At 48.7% G+C, this 27,244-nt stretch overlaps 1 protein-coding gene across 3 annotated transcripts in view; it reads right to left on the bottom strand.

Moving 5' to 3' along the window:
• The window catches only part of fbxl17 (F-box and leucine-rich repeat protein 17), a 129,619-nt gene that overhangs the window by 13,639 nt on the left and 88,736 nt on the right, over positions 1-27,244 (bottom strand). For all 3 annotated transcript variants that reach the window (XM_029829458.1, XM_029829460.1, XM_029829459.1), the window contains exon 9: positions 25,745-25,821. In XM_029829458.1, coding sequence (XP_029685318.1) covers positions 25,745-25,821 — 77 coding nt within the window. The remainder of the gene's footprint in view (positions 1-25,744; positions 25,822-27,244) is intronic.

Genomic DNA, 27,244 nt, shown 5'->3' with positions numbered 1-27,244 from the left:
TCGTTCTGTCTGTCTGTCATCTGACAAGTGGCGATCCCAATTCCGAGCCTAAAAGTTAAACTATCTCCGGAGATTTGGGCCGGTTCCCTGTCGTGTGAGTCAGCCAACAGATGGTTCTGAAGGGCCGCTCCTCCTCGTGGCATCTCTGCGCTCTCTCTCTCATCATCACATCGGACTTCTTTCAACTCAGGAGGCAAAAATCACTCCGCGGTGGAGCACCGTGGCCTCCACTGTCCGACGACTAATTCCCAACCCTCCCGGATCGGGCGGGGGGGGGGCTGCCGACGGCCCTCATAAATACTGCATTCCTCCAAACACAGAAGCGGTTCAGGGGGATGTTAGCCACACTCCCACGGAGGGGTCAGGAGTTGGTCAGTGCCGTAATAACCGCAATGTGAGAAGATGCTGGCCTTAATCAGTTTATTCTGCTATCTCTGCGCCTGACCCCCGGGCTTCTGGGGTTAAGCATCTTTTACAGGCTTATTAGATATTCGCTTATTACATTCTACTAAATGACGGCACGCCATTACGGCTATCTCATCGCTCTGAAGTCGTCCCCCTGGCTGCCCGCTGCAACCTTAGACGCCGTATTTCAGCCGCTGATGAAGAATGAGTGCTTACGCCAGAAGTGACGGGGTGAGGTTAAGAGTCACCATGAAACGTGCGCGCATGTGTAAATTCGGCTGCAGGGGGAAAAAAAACGTCTGGTTGCAGCTGATGGGTTCCAGAGACGGTAGATTCCCGCCCTTGCTAATGCGCTGCTTTATCCCTCGAACCAAAGGAAAAGCCGTCCTATCGGCCGTCCGGGCCACTTTCAGGGGACGTAAACTTAAATGTAAACAGTTTTTGCCTCCGTGGTTCTGTGGTTAAAACTACGAATGCTCGCGGTTTGTTTAAAATTCTCACGGGAGGGTTGAGATATGGGACCATTGAAGCCCTTTGATGTACTGCTGACCTGGTCGAGCATTAGCCTCACTCACTGATTAACAAACAACGTGCTCGTCTTTAAAGTACCTCCACAAACAGCCGCCGGGGTCACGCGGCGTTGCACAACTAATGCAGGAGGCCACGCACCGGATTAGCCATTTAAAAGCCGTGAGAACAGGGGACATGGCGTGCAGACCGTCACTTGACTTAGACTGGTGATACTTTTTAGCCCGGATAAACAGATAAACAGAGAAAAAAAGGAGAAGTTCTGCAAAGTGATGTTTTGTGCCCTGGCATCTCGTTCAATCACAGGCTGGGAGAAGTGAGAGGAGCCAGGCTCTGCTGAGAGACACGGGAGAGAGGGGGAACAGATTGAGTGTGACACGGGGAAAAAGAGGGTGGGTGGGGGGGCTTTATGGAGGGACACGCTTGATCTGGGAAATTAATTAGCCAGAGGGCAGAGAGAAGACAGCGCTCTTGCATGTGAGTGTTTGTGTGGGTGTGTGTGTGTGTGTGTGTGTGAGAAAGAGAGAGAGAGAGAGAGAGAGAGAGAGAGAGAGAGAGCATGAGAGCGCATGCTGGGTACGAACAGATTCCCAGTCAGATTCTGACCTGATGTAATCCAGCTGACAAAAACCATTCTGGGGTAGATTGTGTGAAGACTTGAGTGTGTGTGTGTGTGTGTGTGTGTGTGTGTGTGTGTGTGTGTGTGTGTGTGTGTGTGTGTGTGTGTGTGTGTGCGTGTGTGTGTGTGTGCGTGTGTGTGTGTGAGAGAGAGAGGAGAATTGGCAGATACCTAACTGTTGATGTGGTTCAGAGAGAGAACAAAACAAAGACCAGACACACACACACACACACACACACACACACACACACACAATGTTTTGGGTGTTGACATGTGATAACCTTGCGGAGGGGATGAGGAGTTGGGAAATGAAGATTGGGAAAGTGAATGAGAGTGAAAGAGAGGAGAGAGAGGGGAAGGAGAGGGGGTGGGTGTGTGTGTGTGTGGGGGGGGGGGGGGCAAGGACAGATAGACAGAATGAATTAGTGATAAGAAGAGATGGAAGTATCATAAGGTGACCGACAGCAGGCTTTCCTTCATGAATGAGAACAAGCAATGGTCACTAGTTCTCTCTCATTTTCTCTCTCTCTCATACACACACATACACACACACACACACACACACACGCGTGCACACACACACACACACACACACACTGCACTGAGGTCGAAGGGACAGTTAAGGCCACTGGTCAGAGCAGTAAAATCGATGCAGAAACAGGGAAAAAAGAATCAGTGTAGCTCTAGAAGCTCCAGTTGATTCTGTTGTTGAGCCACTAAAGTGATGCACAAATGTCGTCACTCAATATGCAGAATAAGCAGAATTCACACATGCACGTCCCCGGACCACCGGAGACCCCAATTAGAGAGGGGGATGGAATAATCATTTAAAAAGCCAAACCCATGAAGTTTAAATGTATCTTTTCCTGCTAGTTTTCACATATAATTCAATTTTACCAAAAAAAAAAAAAAATCCTGGAAGAAAATGTCCGAAAAAGAGGGCAACATTCCGCAGCACATCGCTTTCCCCCATTATCACGTCCCAGATGCCTTCACATACGGAGGAAGGTCAAATTAATAATCTGAAGGTGAGAGAGTAGCAGAAGTGAGGAGGAAGAGGAGCAGAAGTGAGGAAGAGGAGCAGAAGTGAGGAAGAGGAGGAGCAGAAGTGAGGGAGATGAGGAGCAGAAGTGAGGAGGAAGAGGAGGAGCAGAAGTGAGGGAGATGAGGAGCAGAAGTGAGGAAGAGGAGGAGCAGAAGTGAGGAGGAAGAGGAATAGCAGAAGTGAGGAGGAAGAGGAGCAGAAGTGAGGAGGAAGAGGAGAAGCAGAAGTGAGGAGGAAGAGGAGGAGCGAGCAGAAGTGAGGAGGAAGAGGACCAGAAGTGAGGAAGAGGAGGAGTAGAAGTGAGGAGGAAGAGGAGCAGAAGTGAGGAAGAGGAGGAGTAGAAGTGAGGAGGAAGAGGAGCAGACGTGAGGAGGAAGAGGAGCAGAAGTGAGGAAGAGGAGGAGCAGAAGTGAGGAAGAGGAGGAGCAGAAGTGAGGAAGAGGAGGAGCAGAAGTGAGGAAGAGGAGGGGAGTGTCGGTGGAGACGAGGACATCCTGCGTGTCGCATTCTTCCGACCGGAATTAACAGGAGTGCAGTTACAGTTATGGCTTTGGTTATGGATTACGGCTAATCCGGCAGCATAGGGAGCAGGTCTTAAAGGTAATTACACGCTACTATTGGATGCAGAGCAAGAAACGGAGCTCTTACATCACGCGTATTAAGATCCGGAGGACGACTCGCTGTTCTCACAACAGAGTCCAGGTTAACGCACCATGACAGCCGCCGCCGCTCTTAATGAAAACCTGTCTTGGGGGGGGAAAAGAGGCACTTCTTCTGGTTTCCTTTTCGCAGCTTTGTGATGGAAGGAGGCGCCAAGGCGTTCAGATTGAAACAGGATTCGGTGCCGGTGGGGGGGATCAAACAGAAGCCGAGCACGGCGAACGGCGGCGGTTAATTGGGCACTTTGCTCACATTCAGAGCTGAAAATAAACCTCAATTCCTCTGTCTTTAACACGGGCGCCGCTCTCACCAAAAGCTCTTTAACAAAGTTTTAATTCCGGGAGGTTTTCTGATCAATAACTGGCCGTAACTCAAATCGCCCCTCATGCCTCATTACTGGTGCGTAACACACACTTTACAGAGGAAACACACACACACACACACACGCACACACACACGTACCTGTTCCTGAGCCTGCACTGTATCTGTGATCAATACCTGGCGGCGGCTCAAACGCCTTTTCCCAGTTTATGGCGAACCTTAACCTTATGGCTAACAAACGCGCACCAAATAAATCACCTTTTACTCAGGACGACGGCGTCTATGAAATTGATAAGTGCTCTTAAATACACAACGACAGTTTAAGGAGCTGCTTTTGGGGGGGTTTTGCTCTATTTACTGCGGTGTTGCCTCATAAAAAGGCAGGACGCCCTCTCCCCGGGAGGTGAGGCGCATGTGTGGCAAACTGTGCTGTTCTTTAAATAATGAATTTGTCTAAATACCTGGGGGGGGGGGGGGGGTGTAATGTGCCGAGAAACCACCCGAGTATCAGAGTTAAATGTTGCTGACTGTCGTTTCTGCTCCTGCTTTGCTCATCATCTCATCTTCCTTCCTCTCCACATTTACTTTGGAGCCTCCTCCTTCCCGCCTCCCTTTAATGTTTGCCCCCCCCCCCCATCTTCTTTCCCCTCTTTCTCTGTAAAGGATGTTCCTGTGCTCAGGGTCACTGTCAGCCCCCCTCTGACCTTTCACCCCTTTACGGCTGGGGTCGGCGCCCGTCGGCGCTGTGTTTAACATCCCGGTGGGAGGTCATCTGTGTGGGGGTGTCGTGTACACTCCAAACATTGATTTATGATGTCATAGTCATCCACCTTTAGTGTTTCAGGCTGCAGCCCAGGGCAGACACCAGTCACACCAACTACACCCCCCCCCCCCCCCCACACACACACACACACACACACACTCAACTCTTTTTACTCCTCTTCTTTTACCCAACAACTTTTTTTTACCCCCCCAGTGGTTGGAGGTTTGTGTCCTGAACTGTGTCTTTAGTTGCTCAACCTCTGACTGTGACCTCAAGGACATGTGGAGACCACCTGGGTCGCAACTATGGAGGGAAAACACATTTAAAAAAACCATTTCTACATCTTTATTTATCAGATATTAGAATTTTAGCTGATCAAAGCCAACCAAAGCTCGTGCTTGTATCAGTTATCAGATTATTCCATTGATCGCGTTAGTAGCATAATGTGATAACAAGCAGTTATCTGATTGAGAGAAATCGGATTAACACACCTGCACACCTGATAATTTGATTCTTTGAGGTTTTTTTACATGCGTAAAAATAAATAATTGTAGAAAATGGGTCCTGCTTCATGCCACTCGTACGTACTGTGGAACATGTAAACCAGGGTTTATTAACTGCTGCATATCCGAGGTGGGTGTAAATGTGTCGGACCCCATTATTATCCAATTACCTCCAGTTATCGGACCTTTATGGTCCCGTAAATGGGCTCACAGACACAGATACAAGCTAGCATAAGTACACACATTAGGACACACATTGAGGAAGAAATGGGAAGACAACAGATAACAGACCGTCCTTTGGTCAGACTTTACCTACTTTTTAAAATGAACTTCTTTTTGTTTCCAAAGATGCTTTTCTGATGGAATATTGTTCACAAAAGACACAAATTCCCCCCAAAAAACAATTGTTTTTGAAGGAAGTGAGGTGTGCTAGGAATAAAAAAAGATAAAATCCAACTAAGCAGATTTATTTTTTCCAAGTGTCTCCATGAATGAAGCCGACTACTTGACTCCCGTTTTCCCCGCTGGGAATAATGTTTACACCTAATTCAACAGATGCGAATGAGCAGAAAGAGCGGAGCTGTCTGCTCAGCTCACCATCAAACACAAATATCACCTCAGGTCTCACGTCTCTGATCACTTGAGAAGGAACCCCGGGGACCTGAGGACGAGTGTGGATTAATACGCTAGAACATCTCACCCTGACATACCTGACAGTGCACTATGTTCTCTATACAGGTGGGGGTCCTTCTCTGACACAACTGCTGCTCCAGAGATCCACAAGATACAAAATCAGACTGAAGCAAACATTTCCGTAAGACGGTGAGGGAGACGGGACACCTGCGAGGGAAGAGTTCAGCTCCGTTCACGCGTCAGGATCGGCGGAGGGATTTACGTCCGGGGCGTGAAACCGTCCTTCGGGTTAAAAGGTTCAATTATCTGCTGCTGTCTCCCACTAATTCCCTCTGCCTGTGAGCCGGAACATCCAGCCGGAGCAGACGCAGGTCCAGCAGCAGGAGTTCCACAAAGGAACCCAGATGAGACGTCCGTCCTCTCGTCCTGCTGCTGGACACATTCGTCCTGACTGAGATCTCGCTGCCAATTTTGGGCCGTTAACAATAAATAAGAAAGAACTGAAATTTTCTGTGAAACACGAAATGTTGGAAACTAGAAGCCAGACTTTCATTCGAATGCAAATGACTTCAAAAATTAAGGTTCCTTCTGACAACCGGCGTGCCGGGAAGTGGCGGAAAATCGGCTGAAAATCTAACCAGGCTGTTTTCCCCGACAGGTACGTCAAGCGTGACTCGGCGTCGGTAATTTTGAAACAATCACGCCGCGGCGCGACAATGAGACTGAAAGATTTATTATTCTAAATGAGCAAGAGAAGAATTATTTCCGTCTAAAGTATTTAAGCGTAATTCCCTGTCGTTCGCCAGCGTCGCCGCGGACTCATTACAGCTATTCTGAAGTCAAAATTTCCCTCTGAGAGAAAATTCGCACACAAAAAAAAGGATTCGCACAAAACGTTTCACAGCAGCGAGAAGTAACACGGACGTGGAGCCAGAAGATTGGCCTTCCGACGAGGGCTCTGACCCCGTGACCTTTACATTATAAGGGTACTAAAGAGGTTCCATAAAATCCACAGGCTCAGATCTACTTCCTGCTGTGCTCAGCGGCCTCTTTCGGACCGTCTCGAGGCCGGCCTGCTCGGCCGCTGCACGCCTGCCGCGTCTGCCTGCGCGGCGATTGGTAGGCAGAGAGCGTGACTGTCACGGGACGCCGCCTGATTCATGTGTGATTTATACAGGAATTAGCACCTGATCAGTCATGAGGTCCGGAATGAAGCGCCGTCTTTGCCCTCCGCCTCCGTGACTGTGATTAAATTTCAATTAATCGTTCATCCCCAGACAAGCCGGGGGTAACGCGCGAGGAGAACACTCGCAGCTCTCCCCCGCCTCGTCTACTCCGCGTTATTATGAAGTAGCTTTTAACGGCTCCTTTTCTTCCAAACACTGTGTGACACGCTGAGTGGATGATGGCATCATCATTGTGAATTAAGCATCGCTTGCAACCCGCGAACGGGCTCATCTCAGAAGATAGCGCGCTAATGATATTACGAAGGAACACGCCCACAATATTGCGGAGCAGAGTCGCAATTTGCCCTTGTTTAGCGTGTGATTGCAATTATCCATTTGGCAATCACATACCGGGGGGGGGGGGGGAGTGATGGCAGCTGTGATGGTGGTTCCAGTTATCAAATGAAGCTGAAAAATTGAAATTCTGCAAAGTTCCATTTCAATCAGGAGAGAGTGAAACGGTTTATTGACGCTGACGACTGAGAAAAATATTTAGACTTCATCAGAGGACCAGTTACAGGCACTCAGCAACGCTCCCGCGATGCTAATGGCTTTGCTCCAGTCCCACTGCCGTTTCCTAGCATAAAAGTCGTTGCCACAGAAAGGAGTCCAAAACTCAGCATGGCGACGTCTCTACTTTTACAGAATGACACGGTGCTGTGGAGGCCAGGCCCTGGCGTGCCATCCCAGGGGTCAAAGTTCAAATTTACACCCAGGAACAAATGAGAATAAACGTGTAACCCTGAAGATCTGGAGGCTGAAGTGGGTACAAACTGTTGGAGTGTGAAGGTTTTGATCCAGGAGGCTGTCGTCTCACCCACACACACACTCACCCACACTCCCACACACCAATACACACACACACGCACCAATGATTTTAATAATGCTAGCATACAGAGAGTGTGTGCTATATGTTACGAAAAAAAACCCTTATTTAAAGTTTCTCTGCGGAGCTCAATTGGAAGTGCGGCAGCCAACTTGGCAAAATGTTCACTGGAGGGAAACAAACTCTTTAAACTGACTCACCTCCATGAGTCAGAAAGTTAAAAACAGGGAAAAAAAACCTGGTCTGAGTGCTGCTAGCAGAACATAATAACCAATTATCCCGTGTGTGTGTAGTAATGGACCACAATAATTGCACAGAATATGGGGATTGTTTAATAAAAATGATGTTTTCTTCTCCAGGATCGCAGTGGCAGGCTGAGCTGAGGCCCAATCATTAATTAAAGGCAAACAGAGGAAATTTAAAACGCGGAGGTTTGCTCGCATGTTAACGCGCAGCAAAAATGACAAGCAGAGTTCTAATGCCTCTGAGGAGACCTGGGAAAACCACAGAAGACCATCGGAACACAGGCTATTGAAATATTAGCACCTCCGCGCAAATGTCTCGCCATCGAAAGTCCTTGATGGCCATGTTTGGGATTCCTATCAACAACATTCCTATCAACACGACGTGCGCTGTACGACCGTCAGAGGGATGTATTTCTATGGCAGCGTTGCTGATGAAACCTTTATTTAGCCTCACCAGCCTTCTGAAGCGAAGGAAACCTAAAAACACAACCTTGTATCTGTTGCAACATCGACATTGGCCACGTTAGCAGCCTGATACCAGCTCATGAATGAGTGTCGCTGCCAACAGCCAATAATAACACACACGCACACGTGCACGCAAACCTGCTCGCGCTCACGTCTCCCTTCACAACCGCCTCTGAAGCAATTAATCAAAGCTCGTTCCTTTTCCTCCTCCAGTTAAGCCTGTCACCCCCCCCCTCACTCTTTCATCATCCCTCGCTCCTGCCGAAGCCACGCGGCCGACAATATGAGCCCTACGGGGCGGAGATATGACACGACATCGACAGAAGGTAGCGGCCGCCGTTTAAATTATACTGACAGGCAGATTTATCACTGTTTAACTTGTCCAAAGTGTCTCCTCTCGTTGGTGCAGATCTGACTGCTGGGGGAGCGCGAATCCCAGACAGAGCCGGCGCCGCGCGGGGCGGTCGAACGCAGTCGGACGCACGACGGGCTGCAAACTGCTCAGTTAACGTCTTCAACCTGAGCCTCAGAAACGATCGTACGCCATTTTATGGCTAAACGGTGGCCTCTCTACTGATCTGTTGGAGACCATTGGGACGAAATCTCCTAAAAACACAAGAATATCATGTTTTGTTGCGTATATTAAAACGTAAAGTTTACAATCTCACCATGCTAGCCAACTCATTGACATATCACATGAGTCTCTGACTCTCCCAGGAGAGATTATAAAGCTCGGCAAATTGAATATTTGTCACATCCTTTTGACTAGGATCTGGTAAACGGTGATATCGTTCTGCACTGTTTTAATGGAAAAACATAGCGCTCTTTTTCTGATCCAGTTTCAAGATTCAGGCAATGAGTTCCAGGTCTTAATCCCCTGACAATCATGCATAATTCATCAAGAAAGCAGAGGATCTGCTGCACACACACACACACACACACACACAAACGTTTACTGTGGTGAATTTTCATGCACACGAGTACAACTCCTGTGTGATCATGCGTGATGGATGCGATGTTAAACTTGATCTCGCAGGCCAACTGTGGGAAAAGAAATATGGTGGAAGGAAAGAGAGAAGGAAAATAAATGAAAGTAGATAAAACCTGGCTGACAGAGAGAAGACAAGACGCTCGAAGACGCCGAGGCTAAAGTTACACTGAAGGCCTTTTTTAAAGGGGCGAAAATGTCTTGAAACTTGGAAATGTCATAGCTGAGAAGCAGTTATTTCCCAGGAGACTAATCCAACTGTTTTTACAGATGTCTCCCCTTTAGCAATCAATGCAATCTGCCTCGTCAAAGCTGAGCCAGCATCAGTCCGCCTCCATTAATCAAATTCAGCCACTGTTGTCTCTCGCATGATGGATAAACAAACATCCTGATGGATACAAATTCACCCCCAGAGACAAAAAAAAAAACGGCTATTTATGTGGGGGGGTGGAAAGGACACGGGGGCGGAATGGTGGACCTCGGAGCAACAATTCAGAGATGGAGGGAAGGAATGAGGAGGGAGGGAGGGAGGGAAGAGCGCAGCCTTGTTGCTCATGGCGACAGGGAGGGCCTTTTGATGGATGAGCCCTGGCTATTGATAAGGTCAGACCTCTGGTGGGTCCGGACCTTTACCTTTGGAAAATGTTGGTCTGGACCATCTGACTGTCAGGAACAATTCTGCTCTGGTTCTCCGGGAGAGGAACCGCTGAAGTTCTGCTGGGTACCACACGTATGCGTCCTCTCTCAGGATAAACTCATCTCCATCTCTTTCAGAGAGGCGAGTAGAGGTCAGAAGGTCGCGGAGGGGAACGCTAAATGGGGAATCTAATTAAAAACAATCAGGACTTCATTGATTGCGAGTGTGAGGTTGTTGGGTTTTTTTTTTCCATTTCCGGTCATCGTCAAGGTCAAACTCAACAGAGAGAATCTAATTCGGGTGATTATTTATGCGTGACCCAGTGAAGGATTGTTACACGCATCCCATAATTTACGCAGAGGAGAGAATATTAACTGATCAGGTGCAAAATACCAAGGAGGAACAACAATAATAACAATCATAAAGCGATCACAGGGATGCATCCATCTACTCCCGACTGAACCCACTGAAGACCTGTGCTGTGTTTACACGTGCACGGCCCTCTCTGAGCCCGTGGGCCAGGAGGTTCGGATCAGAACATGGCGGTGTCACCAGGGGAAACAGCAGAAAGGCTTGGTATCGATCTCACGCAGGCCAGCGTTTCCTCCGCGCTGTTCTAACAGAATGGAACTGAAACCCGGGATTCACTTTGGCAAAGTTGCCGTCTGCATCAGGAAGCCCGTGTGACAGGATCCGCCCGCACTGGGATTTGTTTGCTGGCGGAGAGCGGCCACGGGTCCATCCATTTATGCAGCAGATGCTTATACCAGCGTAAAGCACATTTCCTGGACTGTCCGGCCCTCGCTCCAGATGAGCTCGGCATCTAATTTGTTTAAAAACCAGCTCATCCATGTCAGCTTTGAATGTGAAATACAGCCACTTTTGATTAAATTAGACTGGGCGCATCACAAACAGCCCCATACATCAAACTGTATGGGAATTCACTTATATCTGACTTTTTCCCCCGTTAAAGTGCATAAAAGGCTGCGCCCCTCCTCCCTGCCTCGGACACGCAAGTCTAAGTCCAGGACGTCGGGCTGTAACTCCCTGTGTTAAGGCACCAATTTGGCGCCGCTCCAAGGTGCAGTAAAACGGCTTCCATAAAATAATGCTACCATCAGTGCTTCACAAATGCAATCCAATCGCATCTCATCAGCCTCACTCATCACGGTCACTTCCATTAAAAAGTGCTGTCCGCACTACTGCCAGAGTTTATCCAGCGGCTCGTCCCACGGATCCGATCACCCGGCGCCGCACGGGACCGCTCGGGCGCGCCGTCCGCTCGCTAACAAGGTAAGGAGGGATTTGCCGCGGCGATAAACAGAGGACAAACGTTGCAGCACGCCTATTTTTCACAAACGCAGGTGCATTTTCTGCCCTAATATGCACATATATGAGGCAGGCTGGCGGCGGAAGAGGGCGCGGCCGTCAGACGGACCGAAGCGGTCTGAGGTAACGAGAGAGGCGCGCGCCGCCGAGCACCGGGGAGATGGAAATGGAAACTGTCGTTGAGTCAGAAGAGACGCCGTCAGGTAGAGAAAAGGAAGCCGGCCTGAGCGGCAGAGAGCCAACAAAAGTAGGGCTGATCCTGGACCAGGGCGCAGCGCCGTCACGGGCCAGACGGCGGGGAGGATCCCGTGTTTACACTGGAACCGGGACCGTTGCTCATTAGGGTTGAAGGAGGAGTCGAATGGAAGCAGCAGCGCGGGTCCCTAATTGGTCCTCAAAATTCCACTTCCCTCCAGGAGCCGAAGCAAAGTCTCGGCGGTCGAGGGCGGGGCTTCCTGCCACGGCGGGAAAATCACGCAGTTCAAGGTTTTTTACGTGCTACAGAGGAGCACGTAAAAAGGAGCACGCTTTCCTGGTCACAGGAACATTTCAATAAAGTCTCTTAATTAACAGGCGAGCCGATTAGGACTTCATGTTTCGGAATGTCAGCAATCTGTCTTCCTGTCACCCCCTTCCTCGTGACCTCTTTGGTTTAGCGCTGCGGCGGTCCACAACGGATTTAAGCTAAATGTCTCAGGAAAGTCCCCGGATTAAAAAAACGGAAGCATTTTCGTGCACTCTGCGGGACGAATCCCAGCCGGTGCCCGGCCACGCCGGTCCCGTCTTTTTCTGCGTCTCACTCTCCGACCCTGAGTGCCGCCGTATCAGACAGAGACCTCTGAGCTAAAATCGATAGCCGGCGTGCAGGATGGGGCTTGTTTGTCACCCCGTCCCTGGTCTGTCAGTCAGCATCCTCCACGTCCTCCATCTGCCGCAGCCATGAGGAGCGGCTGACGGCTGGCCGTGAACGAGCCCTTGGAAAGACAGAACCTCAGATAATTCGATTACATCATGCTAATTGTGCGCATCAGCGGGAGCGAAGGGAGGAAGGCCGCAAACAACTTTGATGGGTTTTTTTTGTCCAACTTTGACTTTGTTGACAGTCAGATTAAAAACTGACTGAAAATATTCCATTTTGATGAAATTATTGACAGAGACGCGTCTAATCGCTCACTCGCAGCACTCGAGCGCTCAGCATCTCGCCACGACGCAACGGTGAAGAGCGTGGGGGGGCGGAGTTGGTGATTAAAGCCAGTTAAACTATTTTAAAGCTACATTTAAAAGGGGGTCTGTCTCTGAGCTGCTTACAAAAAGAGGGTGGACAGAATGTGAAGAAAGGTCCCTGTTGCTCAGAGCTATTCAGAAGTGGCTGCGGGGACTGCAAAAAAAGGGGGACCCTGCCCAAAAGCTTTAACAGCTTGTTTGAAATAGTGTCAAGAACCACCAGCAACTCCACTTATCACTGGATGTTGGCACCTGTCTCCCCTTAGGAAATGCTGGTCAGAACCAATCTCTCCTCAAGCCCTCCATTAGAACGGGCTCCTGGCAGCTGGTGGTGGAACTTGACAGAACGCCATTTAATAAAAGCTGCACAACAGTGGGCACGCAGCCCGTGGAATCAGACCTCTCTGCAGAAGATTGCTGCATTTGATGGCCTTGGATTAACTAGTGGGGGACTATCCTTGACACACTTGCCAAGCCTTTTTAGATTCAGGGCCTTGGAGAGCTGTATCTGGTTAGGCACCGCATCTGTAACGCCGCTCGGGGGAGGGGAAACCTGTCTTGATGTTACAAAAGTGGCGGAGGAAGTCGGTGGAGGCCTAGCTCCCCGCGGCCCTCCAACTGGAGGGCCACTAAAGGCTAAAAGTGTTAGAACTTTTCCGACATCAGAAGCTCATTTAAAATGAAATGCCGCAAGATTAAAGATACGTTTCAGCAACAGACGCCATTTTACCGGCTTCTCTGGCATTTTCAGGAAGCAGAGCAGCACCTGGAGGCCACGAGGGCAGGAGAACATCTGTGGAGGTCCAACACACCCCATCAACGAAAGGACCCCATAAGGAGACGGAACGAACACAAAGGCTGTTTCCGAAACCACACACTCGTTCCCTATTCACTACTCACTACATGGGGGGCATGGATTGAGTGAACTACGTAGCGCACTCAATTTAAAGTTAGTATTCGGACAACGGCGTCATTTACGGCTAAAGTGAAAGAATTTGACGCTTTAGTATGAAATGTGAAACAAACAGCAGACAATACATACATTTGTAAGTCCACATTGAGTCCACTACATAGGGAACAGTGATGCTCACTAACATTTCGGACACTATTTCAAAATGGCGTCCACACTATTGAGTGCACTTTGTGAGGGTATAGGGGGTGGTTTCGGAAACAGCCAAACTGTCCCTCTGTCCAAGTACAGAGAGACAGAGAAGGGACGGATGAGTCAGCAGATATTTGCTGTTAACTTTAAACGTCTTCAACCACTGTCAAACTCACACAACCACACTCTAATTATCAGATATGATCCCATAATAGAGCTCCGGGGGGGCGGGGATGGGGGGTTGACTCCACATTCCAACATCAGCATGTGAGGAAGAAACCTGCACTCGGTGCCGCGTGTTGAGAAGCGAAACGAGCGTTGGCTCTCGCTAATGCTAGCAAGAAAACAGACAAATAAATAAATGATATTATATATGATATATATTATATATCAAATTATTATGGGTGAAGGCGGACATGAGATGAGTAATGGTGCAAGATCACACATGCAAACCCCATCTCTTCACACACACACACACACACACACACACACGTTCTTCACATATGGTGAACGTTTATCATATTTTCCAGTGACGTGTGCTCACGAGTGTCACCACGAAATCTCTGGAGGTATTTAAAAAAAATAAAATAAAAAAAACCCTTCCAGCCTCAGTCTAGAAGAACCACATTAGGAAGGTAAAGGCAACACGCGTAAAGGTTGGTTGTTGATGCAAACAATCAAAGGGTGACATTTCTGGAACGCGTTCCGACTCCCGTCGGCCCTTTGATCGTGAGCTCTCACCCGGATTTCTCCGTCTTGTGCGTCCCGACACGACTGCAGACGCAGGAACCCTCTGTTCCTTTAACGGCCGACTGTAAACGCAGGCTTGAGATGAAATGAAAAACGCAGCTTTAAACTGTTTTCCTTTATTGCCCCTGCCCAGCCCCCACGGGCACCCCCGCCCTGCGTGCACGTAGCACTCCATTCATTAAGTCCCCCCTTCCCCCCCGCTTTCCTGGTCACAGGAACATTTCAATAAAGTCTCTTAATTAACAGGCGAGCCGATTAGGACGTCATGTTTCGGAATGGTCAGCAATCTGTCTTCCTGTCACTCCCTTCCTCGTGGCGCGCACGCAGGTACACAGCAGCACCGACACTTAGCAACCGACTGTAGTCTGGGAATAATAAGCAGGAGCGGGAGAGGGAGCGCCGGAGTGATTGCGGGAAAGAGTTGTACTTCATGCTTGGCCTGCGTTCTGCATATATTTCAAATTTATGCCTCTATTTCCACTAATTCTACTTTAGCGATGCGCACGCAGGCGCCACGGAGAAGCCAAGGCCGCTCAGACACGTCTGATTGTGCTGATAAAATGCACTTGGCGTCGTGACGGAGTTGCGCGTTCTGCTTTGTTGGGTGCCGAGAGACCGGTCAGAGCCATGGGCTCAGCACCTGAATCATGAGAGAGAAAGAGCAAAAGGTACGTGCACGATTGGAGCTACAGCGGCGTCTCGCTGAATACGGTGCTAATGAACTGGTGCAGGAACTATAATTTCCATACATCACCTGCGCTGGGACCACAGATGGTGGCGGGGGGGAAGGAAAACCTCATTTATGATCAAGTGCTAAACACAAAACAGTGTTTACTGGAGCTCCCCGGGGCGAACGTGCACGTCTGGATCCCCACGGCCATTTCGGCGCGTCTCTGCAGGCGTGTGTTTATGTTAAGCATCCCGGGGGGGGAGTGTGTGCAGACTAATAAGAAGTAATAAACAGTAAAATGGACCCTGTAACAGCTGTTTCCTGCCGAAACTCAGAACCTGAAAGACCGTCTTTGTGGAACGGCGAGCTCAGCCATGACCGGCGGTGTTGTCACGGTGACGTCGTTCGTCTATGGATTGTGCAAATCAGTCTTTGATTAGACTTCAGGTTACGCTGGTGAACGGGTGTTTGAAGGTCACGTCGTCATGCTAGCTAGTGATTCTAACCGAGTTAATTAAAAAGACCAATCACTTCGTCGTACGAGACAACGTAGCAACAGCAGATAAACGCTCCATCTGCACACGTGTGAAACCCTGAATCTGAACCCTTCCAACGGGCATCACACCCTTCTGTGGGGACGCACAACGCTGCCCTCCACCAACACACCTCTGATGAATGTTCCCATGTAAATGAGGACGAGGACAGGACAAAGAAATAGTCAAATATGTAAAGAGGACGTTTGTGGATGTGCTGAGCGCGCCGTGTCCCGAGGACCTCAAACATCGCCTCTACACTGGATCATTAAGGTGACCACTATCAATCACCCCTGGAGAGCACTATTAGCGTAGCTAAATGCTACATTTTTATACTTCTCTCTAGCAGTTGGAGCTAATTTCCAGTGCTGTACTGATTAATGTCCAGAATTCTGTGAAATTGTATTATTAATGATGAGCGATTAACGAACCAGATACATTTAACATTAAATGACATTCAAATGTCAGAGAGTTTTGATTCCCTTCATGCGAATGATCCAAAAAGAGATCTTTTCTGAATACCTATTCATATTTAGGCAAATCTTATTTTTATTATTTTAAAACTGAATTAACTCGAGCACATAGTTAACGGTCTACTCTATATAAGCCCTGGGAGTTTAATTAATAACCTCCTATCTCCATTTCCATTTGCTATCCTGGACTTAGAGGTTGGGGTTATTTAAATGTAGCCTGAAGTCTTCTGAAATAGCTCATCTGATCTGTTTTGGGGCAGTTAATTAAAATACTGTATTGCTTTGTCAATGTTAAAGTAACAATCTGAGCTAACTGAGCAGCCCTAACGGAGAAAATTCATTCTCTTGTAACATAATTAACTATTTACTGTGGTGCTTCGCTGAGATGGTGATTATTTTTTACTGTACGTGTGTTTTATGTTTGTTTCAGGCGATGAAACATTAATGTAAGCAGCAGTATTCTACCGTGTGTCCGAGCGGGGTCCCTGCTGGCCTGCCGCCACGCTCGCCTCATTAAAACAACTTATATACGATGTTATCATATCAGCTTTACTGCATTTGCGCACTTCATGCAGGTCTGTGCGTCCGGGAGTCTCAGTCTCTCACTAAATGAGCGGCCAATAAAAGCTACCTTTGAAGTAAGCAGGCGGCACGTGTCAAATTAGCAGGCTACAGACCTGACTTGTAATTCCTGGTAGTTTTACTTCCAGTTTAATGACCGTACGTTTGTTATGTTGTCATCAATATTCTGAAAATTGCTAATTCCCCCGGACGTTTTGCATCCGCTCCAGGACTGACGGGCCCAGCGACGACCACATGACCTCCCGTGTGACGCGTCGTGCTTGTTGCTAAAGGGCTTAAAAGCATGAACTCAAACACTGTAAACAGCAACGAAAGAAAAGAATGAATCCGGCTCAGCAGCCTTTGTTGTTTGAACTTCATTCTTACGCTGCAGAGGCTCAAACAACAAGCGGAAAGCTAAATAATCCTACAGGATACGCAGAACAGACGCCGGCGGAATGGAGCGCACGTGTCGTGCGCGTAAATCACAGCCAACGCCACGAGCTCGCACGGCCTTTAAAGTTTAAAGAAGCATGACTCGCTAAAGGCACGTGCACACGCGCAGTAATGGCAGGAGTCCTGGTCGCCTTTATCGGGGCCGCTGACGGCGTGACGTTGAGGGAACAGACGGAAAACACCTCTGAGGATCGTACGCTAAGCTGCCGAAACATGACCGTTTCATTAGGCATCAGAGAGATTTCCTGTCAGCGTTCCCAGGAAACAGCGGCGCTCAAGGTGGAAAAGGAGGCGTGACATCAAACCGGACCACAGAAGCCCAGGAAACTTCAGGAACCGGTGAAAAATGATTATGGAGAGGGGGGGTGAAGGAGATGAAAGATGATATTAGGGAAGCAAATGAAAAGTGACCTTTAAGCGCAAATGCAGTTTGGATTTAGATACATTAGTAACCTTCCTCGGAGCGAAGGAATCCCACCGAGATAAAGACGGGGATATTCTCCCGGACGGCGAATTCCAGGGAGGACCGAAACATTCAAGCTATGGGTGGTAAATGACAGGTCAAAGTTTGGTGCCAGCAGGAGGAAATGACATCAGCGGGAAGGATGAATAAACAGTGGGGGAAAATTGTCCGACACAAGTACTGACCTTGCAGGGGATTAGCGCCGATGCTATCTCAAATATACAGATGCAAAAACCAAGAGAGGGAACGACCTTTGGGACTTAAGAAAGTTTTCCCCTTGAAGTTAGATGTGGAGGGAAGCAAAGAGCTGCACTTTTTAATTGTTAACCTTTCACATTTAACACTTCAATGGGCATTTGTGTTGCACGTGTCTGCACTCGCTGTGTAAAGTGATGCAATGGCTGAAGGCTGCTGGCAGGATTGGGAAAAATCAACCTAAAGCAGGAAGAATCAACACGGACGATGAAACACTCCCACATCCTGTCACACATCAACACCCACGTAACCTACGAGGCAGCTCCATTCACACCTGACGAGGAGGAGGAGGACGAGGGAGGAGATGAAGAGCCACGGAGAGGAGGAGTGTGGAAAAAACGGAGAGGAACGGTTTGAACCGCGGGTTGCACAAGTAGCTCTCAGGCTCGCCGGCGGAGCTGATCCGGTTCTGATCCGATCATTTTTAACAGCAGGAACCCAGAGGAGGCTGCGTCTCTGATGAAGGAGACAGAGGAGGACGAGGAGACGGGCGGAAGACACGGAGCAGCAGGTCGCTCCTGCCCCAGCATCATCGGAGGGGCTGTTAACCTGACGCTGCCATCCAGGGTGTGACCACACCCCCTGTCACTCTCTCTCTCACACACACGTGCACGTGCACGCGCTGTTCTAAAGGAGGATACTTTTACATGTAAGTGTTTAACTATCCTCACGTCAATCCTTCTGCTCCGTACACGTCAGCCTAAAAAGAACAGAGGCTTGAGTGGAAGTGGAATGACAGAGAGAGAGAGAGTGTGTGTGTGTGTGTGTGTGTGTGTGTGTGTGTGTCAGAGAGAGTGTGTCAGAGAGAGAGAGAGTGAGACAGACAGTCAGTCACAGAGACAGAGAGACAGCCAGAGAGTGAGACAGTCAGATAGAGAGAGAGAGAATCAGAGTGAGAGACATAGACAGTCAGATAGACAGATAGGGAGAGAGAGAGAGAGAGAGAGAGAGACATCTGATGGTGTGAGGTAAGAAAGATATTAGCATGAGCTCAAAATGTGCATCTATAGTATTCATTTATGCTGGAAACCCTAAACATAGAAGTGTGTGTGTGTGTGTGTGTGTGTGTGTGAGAGAGTGAGTGAGTGAGTGAGTGAGTGAGTGAGTGAGAGAGAGAGAGCGAGAGAGAGAGAGAGAGAGAGAGAGAGCAGTAAGATGGTAGACAGCCTAAGCCTCAGCTTTCAGAGCTTAAGCCTTAAGTCACTTTCCTCTGCCGTAAGACAAACAGTGGCTGGACCACAGGGCTTAGCCGGAGGAGGGGACAATATATGGAAACTAATTCAATTTCTGCCTCTTTGCACAGCTCTCCAATCTGCAAATACGGCCACAGGCTGATGTTAGGAAATGGCAATCTCAATTTATATACTCGGCTACATACCATGAAGAATCCGACTGGAGCCCTATGGAAGAGTACTTATGGCGGAGCAGCGCTCGGCCCCCCCTCGGCTCAGGCCTGGCCTCCTCGAGCGTTTCCTCCCTCTCTGTAACATCTAATGAACTTTCCAAACATGAGGGGAAACAGTCGCTCTCTTTTTTTTTAGCTCCGCAGAATGAGGTGGTTTTTTTTGTACTTTTCATACGAGCAAAGGAACAATGAGGGACTTTTTATTTATCCAAATCTATTTAACAGAGTTTCAGCCTCATTTTTAATTTCTTTCAAACCCTGGCCGCTCTCGCCAGCCCGGGACTGAACCCCCCCTTTCAAGGGGACTTTTAACTGTCCAATCAAGCGAGACCCAATAGGAAATGTGTTTAAATTAGCTGTGAGTTGCGCTCCGTACTGGCACCCAACAGATATTAGCGTCGTATTTTTGGGTCTCCGGGCGGTCACGCGGGCCGGCGCTGGGGTCCGGCTCTGCGCTCGTAACGCTGCTTGTTTTCCCCGCAGCTCTTGATTTGCGGAGATAATAACAAACCTTTATGAGCCTTTGCCCTCCCTGCGCCCAGCAGCACTCTGCCACATACGTTACTCTCGCCATCTCGCCACGCCCTGGAGAGAAGAATGCTGTGATGCTGTTATACTGTGCTGCTGTGCTGCTGTTATACTGTGCTGCTGTGCTGCTGTTATACTGTGCTGCTGTGCTGCTGTGATACTGTGCTGCTGGGATGCTGTGCTGCTGTGATACTGTGCTGCTGTGCTGCTGTGATACTGTGCTGCTGGGATGCTGTGCTGCTGTGATACTGTGCTGCTGGGATGCTGTGCTGCTGTGATACTGTGCTGCTGGGATGCTGTGCTGCTGTGATACTGTGCTGCTGTTATACTGTGCTGCTGTGCTGCTGTGATACTGTGCTGCTGTTATACTGTGCTGCTGTTATACTGTGCTGCTGTGCTGCTGTGATACTGTGCTGCTGGGATGCTGTGCTGCTGTGATACTGTGCTGCTGGGATACTGTGCTGCTGTGATGCTGTTATACTGTGCTGCTGTTATACTGTGCTGCTGTGATGCTGTTATACTGTGCTGCTGTGATGCTGTTATACTGTGCTGCTGTGATACTGTGCTGCTGGGATGCTGTGCTGCTGGGATGCTGTGAGGCTGTGCTGCTGGGATGCTGTGATGCTGTGCTGCTGTGCTGCTGTGATGCTGTGATGCTGTGTTGCTGTGATGCTGTGATACTGTGCTGCTGGGATACTGTGCTGCTGGGATACTGTGCTGCTGTGATGCTGTTATACTGTGCTGCTGTGATGCTGTTATACTGTGCTGCTGTGATACTGTGCTGCTGGGATGCTGTGCTGCTGGGATGCTGTGCTGCTGGGATGCTGTTATACTGTGCTGCTGTGATGCTGTTATACTGTGCTGCTGTGATGCTGTTATACTGTGCTGCTGTGATGCTGTTATACTGTGCTGCTGTGATGCTGTTATACTGTGCTGCTGTGATACTGTGCTGCTGGGATGCTGTGCTGCTGGGATGCTGTGATGCTGTGATGCTGTGATGCTGTGCTGCTGTGCTGCTGTGCTGCTGTGTTGCTGTGCTGCTGTGATACTGTGATGCTGTGCTGCTGTGCTGCTGTGCTGCTGTGTTGCTGTGCTGCTGTGTTGCTGTGCTGCTGTGATGCTGTGATGCTGTGCTGCTGTGCTGCTGTGCTGCTGTGTTGCTGTGCTGCTGTGTTGCTGTGCTGCTGTGTTGCTGTGCTGCTGGGATGCTGTGATGCTGTGATGCTGTGATGCTGTGCTGCTGGGATGCTGGGATGCTGTGATGCTGTGTTGCTGTGCTGCTGTGATGTTGTGATACTGTGCTGCTGGGATGCTGTGATGCTGTGCTTACGTTCCGCTTGCTGCTCCGCCCGCGCCAAAACGGCAAAAGGTCACTGGTCTGGTCTGCGACTCTAAATAACTGTTCATGTTCACTCACAGAATGTGAGTGAACATGAACTTCCTCCTGCAGGTAGATGGATCAGATACCTCTGGGATGCTAACTAGCCAGCGCGCTAGTGACTGTTGCCGCAGCCCCTCGTCTGCAAACGCCTTGCGTCAGATGCAACATTCAGTCTACCTCTTCACACGGATTTATTAGCATTAACGTGGGTTCACGTCCTACTGAATGTGTCCATATTAGCCAGCTTTTCTCTTAAACTTTATACTTTTTACCAACCACGAAGCGAGTGGCTGTGGAGCAACAGCACCGATTAAGTTCCTTTCCAAGGTATTAGCATGATATGATGAAGGCGGATATAACGTCTGTCCCCCGCCACATTCAGAGGGGAGACGGAGACGGAAGGGTGGGAGACCGACTTGCTTTCCTCCACACAGCCAGCATAAATCTGCTGCATCACTCTGTGCATGTTAATGGACTGCTTTAAGGCGCTACGTTATTTACACAGCGAATGTCAGACAGAGAGGGGCAAACAAGCTATTACACTATCCAAGTTTACATCACATTATGTTGCGCGGCACTTCACACCGTGGGCGAGGAATAAAAATCTGGTAAACAAACAAGATGGAGAAAATCGTGCAGGGGGAGGAAATGGAAGAGCAAGACGGGACCGCCTTCATTTTTAAGGAATTGTTACTATTACACTTGAGTTATAACCTAGCTTTGATACACTTTTTAGAACATACGAGATCCCTGTAATCTGCAGTCTCACCAGTAGGTGCCACCAAATCTCGCACACTGGACTGTCTGATTCCCTGACCCCTCAAATGCTAAAGGGGGCTAATTCCACCCATGCTAAAGAACAATAACTGTTAATTGTGATTGGCGTGGCGTTAACAGCCATGAGGCTAATTCGAATTTCAATCGGGGGCGGAGTCGTGTTGGCCATTTTCATGCTCCCCTTGTAAAAAGCACGATGTTACTCCAGGGAGTGACTATCAACATTTCCCCAGCGGCAAAGGAAAGCTGTGAGGACAAATAAACACACACACACACACACACAGAGCAGTCAAACCACACACAACAATGGTTTATTTTTGAGGGTTGGTGGAGGAGGGGGGGGGGGGACCGTATCTATCAACGTTCAGTACACTTAGACTAAAGTACCTCAGATAAAAGCAAGAGCTGAATGATGCAGGGAGGGAGGGAGGGAGGAGGAGGAGGAGGAGGGAGGGAGGAAGAAGGAGGGAAGAGCAAGAATGTGGACATACATTAGCTGTGAGAAGATCAATGAGTGAGTGATCAATATAAAGAATACGATGCAAAAAGCGAACGGCAACAATAATCTCGGGAGGTGACAGATGGGTAAATACAGATGGAGGAAGCAGGAAACTCAATCTGCAGGTCTGTCGTTCCCACGTCACAACAGCTGAATCACACACACACACACACACACACACGCACACACACACGTTCAGGAGAAACATCCAACTTATCGGAGCTGGAGCAACTTTAGAATTTAATGAATATTTGGAACTATAAACTGTCATAAACAGGAGGGAAGACGCAGAGAACCTGAGTGGAAACCTGCTTCGAGTGGAAACCAAATCAAATCTAATTTAATAAAGTTTGCTCAAATTCCATTTGTTGTCGCGCACGCCAGGATTTGCTGTTTGTTTGGGGCTCATATTCGTCCCTGTCGATTCAGCCAAGACAATCTAATGTCCATCGACAGCTCGGGACGCCAGCGAACGCTGTCTGCACATAATAATCCGCGCTCTGTTGGCGGATCTGCTCGGGAGGCGCCGAGAAGTAGAGCAAAGGTGCCGCTTTTCTTCCCCCTCATTCGCACAGGTATCCGACTCTCCCGTCCTCCTCCCCCTCTTATTCACGCGGATGTGCGCGGGAGCCGTGACTGACAAGGTAAGGGATCGAGTGAAGGTGTCTGGATGAAAGGGAATTACCATATGTAAAGAACGGCTCCAAGGCCGGTGTTTTTGTCCCCGGATAAAGCGAGCGAGCTCCCAGAGACAAGATAAGGTATCCTGTGTGTCTTGGTGAGTGCTGGAGATGCAGTGGAGCTGCTGCCCATGTGTGTGTGTGTGTGTAAATGTGTGTGTGTGGCCTCTTGATGGTGTAAAGGTCCAATTTGCTCAAGGCTCTGGACTGGGTGGGGGTTTCTCAGCAAGATCTGGTTTCAGACTAACGTTTTAGTGGCCCTTTGGACCCTGAACAAGGGAATTAAATCTGGATCCTCTGTGCTGTGGGGCCACGCTGCTCACCACCCCGACCCCAAACACACACGGGTCCAATCCGACGTGAGCACGGGTCACGTGACTTGCCTTTCATGAGTTCCTCTCCCGCTGGACGGGGAACCGTAGCTGAAATAAGTCATAAAGTCATAAAAATAAACATATTTCTTCTAAAATGTGCAAACTTTAACAGCTCGATTCAAGAATCCAGGTGTTCTTAGCGAGTCATTGTAGTTTCTTCAATGCAGCCTGAATGTAATTTAAGGTAATTATAGTTTATGTTCTTTTACAAATGAAAGCAAATTGCTGAAAACAAACAGAGCGTTCAATAAAATCATTGGGGGGGGGGGGGGGGGGGGGGGGGGGGGGGGGGTTGTCCATCCTTGAGTGTTTTCCAGTGTATTTTCTCCTACTCAAAAAAAAAAAATCTGCAAAAACCATCTGCACTCAGAGTAAAATTACATGTTGCCATTCTCTCCCTTCTTTCATCCAGCCCTTCCTTTATGTGTGTCCTCAAAGCCCCATGGGGGCACAGGAAGCGAGTGCAGGGAGGAAAAGAACCAAACACTCAAACGTAAGAGGCTAGCGGACATCTCAAATGCACTCAGAGAGGCCATTAATAAAGATAATTAGCACAGGAGATGGACAGGGATGGGGGGGGGGGGGGTTCAAGGCTAGCTTGGCTGATGTAAAATCTCATTTCAGTTATTTAATTTATCTGAAGACTGAAGCAGGAAATCCACAATCATTTAGTTCAAGCTCAGAGCCTCCACAACAGGCATCTCTATCCTACAGAGATGCCTGAAAGCAAGCGCGCACACACACACACACACACACACACACACACACACACACACACACAGATCCAATCATCGGCCAACAAAGTCCAGAGGGGTCATTAGTGAAGGAAGAAGATCAGATATCGCCAATTCATCTTGGAGTGACATGCAGATATCGGGGGTTGGGGGCTGGTTATACCGGTGGGTGGTGCGTGTTCCCAGTTTAATGTACCGCTGTGATCTCCGGCTCATTAATCAAACACAGCGGACGCACACTCACACCTATGTAGTTAAGGTTCAGGGTCAGAGAGGTCGAGGAGATTATTATTGTCGTAATTCACAATCAGCTGCAAACTGCGATGCCCTTTCAGAGTTTGGGTTGAAACACACACACCTCTTCTATATTTGTGAGGACTCTGATGGACAAATGACATTCCCCAGCAGCTTAACCTCCACCTAGTTGTAACATGAACCTTAAAACCTACTCCTGACCCTTAAAAAGCCATTTCAGGAGAAGGCCAACCAAAAGGTCCTCACTTTGCTAGTAAGATGTATTTCTTGGACCTCACTGCGCAACATGTACAGAATGCGCACACAGAGACACACACACACAATTAAGAAAATATGCCAGGCTAAGTGCTACTTTCCTCTATGAGCAGTGATTATGCAGTAAGATAATTACAGACAGCAAACATTTAACACTGTTTATGGTTAATTATAGAGAGGGTGAGATAAGTCCTGACCCACAGCAGGTCACAATCATTTAATTATTGGCCCATTAGAATTATATAGAATCTCCCTTCAACAGAATGAGGTGAAATAGAACATTTTAAGAGATAATCATTCTGATGATGATTCCAGGTTTTGGGAATGGTTTTTCCAGGTCACAGGTATTGTGTTAGCTGGAGGGGAATAAAAGCATTATTGTGTCCAAACAGATCAAAAGGGTTCCTGGTGCATGAGACCAAGTTAGGCTGTATGATCGGAGATGCTGCTTTCAGTAAGTGATGCGTTTCCACGGAAACATTGTCACCTCTATGTTTTCTGATAACACGCCACCGTTTACATGTGCCCTGAACAGACGCACCTCAATCCTGAAAGGAGCGGGCATAATCGCAGCTATAAATATTCCAAATATCACCCGTTTACAAGGGGAACCTCGCTTCGCATTCGGAGTGTGAACTGTTTAAAACACCCTCGATGCACCTGAATGATGGATTTTACACATGCTTCAGACTATTTAAACAGGATACATAATATAACAGGCTTTTACAGGCCCACACAAAGGGCCCCGGGCACCAAACTCTTCAAGCTCTCTGCACTCTGAAGATGGAAATAACGTTGTGCACGCTGTAAAGCAGAAAGCAGGCGAGCTAGTAGCTGGTGTCTACTTAGTAATGAAATATTTTAGCTTGGAAAAACTAATTACAAACACATAAAAGCTAACGTCTCTTTGCAAAATTACAACACAACAATGCTGCAATTAGCTGAACAGACGTCAGCATCTTACTCTTGAGACTTTAGCACTAAAGTGGTCCGAGCTGCTGCTGCAGCCTTCAAAACAACGCAGTTAAACACTTCTTCCAGCAAAACCTAATTCCATATAATTGTCAATAACACTTTTGCTGCAACTTCGGGGGGGCGGCGGCGGCGATGAGCCTCGGAACACAACGGTACCTGTGGGCGTGTTAGAAGAACGGAGAGAGAGAGAGAGCGTCCTACCGTGGTCGGTGATTTTACAGGACACCAGGTAGAGCTCCTTCAGACTTCTGCCTTCCTTGGCGATGATTTCCACACACCTGCGACGAGAGAGGGAATAATGCATGAGCCCAGTTACCAACGTTCACCTGGAGGCGCCGTTTCCTCTGTCAAAACAGCGGCGGGCCCCTCCCCCTTTAAATTGCTCCGCCACGCACGTTTGCAGGGTCGTAACTGTTGGCACATCCTGCCTCTGCCTCTTCTAAAGAACACATTAATGATTGAACACCTTATTTGATTAAAGGAGCGTGTGCTCACACAGCAGGAGAGTGTGGGCGCGGGGGCGCGTGCGTATTTACACGTGTATAACGTCCGCCCGCTCACTTCAAAGGGGGATATCTGCATTCACGGCGCTGCCAGAGAGGGAGAGAACACGCTGGAGTATACACGAGAGGGGGCGAGGAGAAGATCAGAGCACCTGTATCAAGCAATTCTCTGTAAATGGATCTAATGAGGAAAGGGTGAGCAACAACCAGGTTCTGAAGAGCACGTTTGACCCATTAACCTTGGGCGGAGCATCGCTGGGTCTCACGGCTGTTTGTCTGCACTGCGTCTTCACGTCAGCGTCAGACAGGGGTCCATATTGAGTTCTGAGGCTCATTAAAAGCGGCGCCCACACCGGCAATAGGTGCTATTCCTCAGACGTTTGCTTTTATTCAGCCACGATCTGCTGGACGAGCCCAATGACGCGTGCGACAGGTGTTTTTGTTGCTGGTTCTGTTTTTTATAGACGTCTCTGAAATAACGTCTCTGTTTTTAACCTGGATGGTGGATTTTCCATCGGCCCGTGTCAAAGAATAACGGGAAAAAAAAAATCTTCTTTCAGAGTAGACAAAGCTGTTCAGCCCTGCGCTGGCCTGACATCCACTCCAGCTACTCTGGCCTTTTTTTTTTTCCCAGATTTCTGTTGTCTGAGGCCAGCTTTAGTGTTCTGGCTCGCTCTCCTCTCTGTGGGCGACTCTCACATCAAGTCGCGACTATAAATCCTGCAGGTTGACGTTTCCTGTTTCAATAAACATCAGTAAAAAGGACCTTAATAACAGGCAAAAACGTGACAGAAAAACAAATGTAGTAACTGGTGATACCTGTCTGATTCAACCACCCACACACACACACACACACACACACACACACACACACACACGCGGTGCTGGGGCTGCAGCATGAGGACTGCTAATGAACGGCCGGTTCAGGAAGGACCAGAAAATGTTGCGACAAAGGCCAAGGCAGACACTACCCTGTGGGGGCTTGTTAGGACATCCCAGGGGGTCAGAACAACAGCAATTAGATGAGATATCAATGAATGAGGTGCAGATTTAGCAGAGGGGAGATCTGGAGTCAGTAGGGAGGGAGGCCTTGGCTGAGGGGGCGAGGGGAGACGGAGCCTGTGTGTGACACGATTAAGGCTCGGTTCGAGCCGCGGTGGAAGTCCACGGAGACACAACAGGCTCCCACACGCTCCAC

The sequence above is a fragment of the Takifugu rubripes genome, chromosome 21, assembly GCF_901000725.2.
Source record: "Takifugu rubripes chromosome 21, fTakRub1.2, whole genome shotgun sequence".
Lineage (NCBI taxonomy): Eukaryota > Metazoa > Chordata > Actinopteri > Tetraodontiformes > Tetraodontidae > Takifugu > Takifugu rubripes.
The sequence above is the reverse complement of the archived record's forward strand: the minus strand, read 5'-3'. Positions and strand labels throughout refer to the sequence as shown.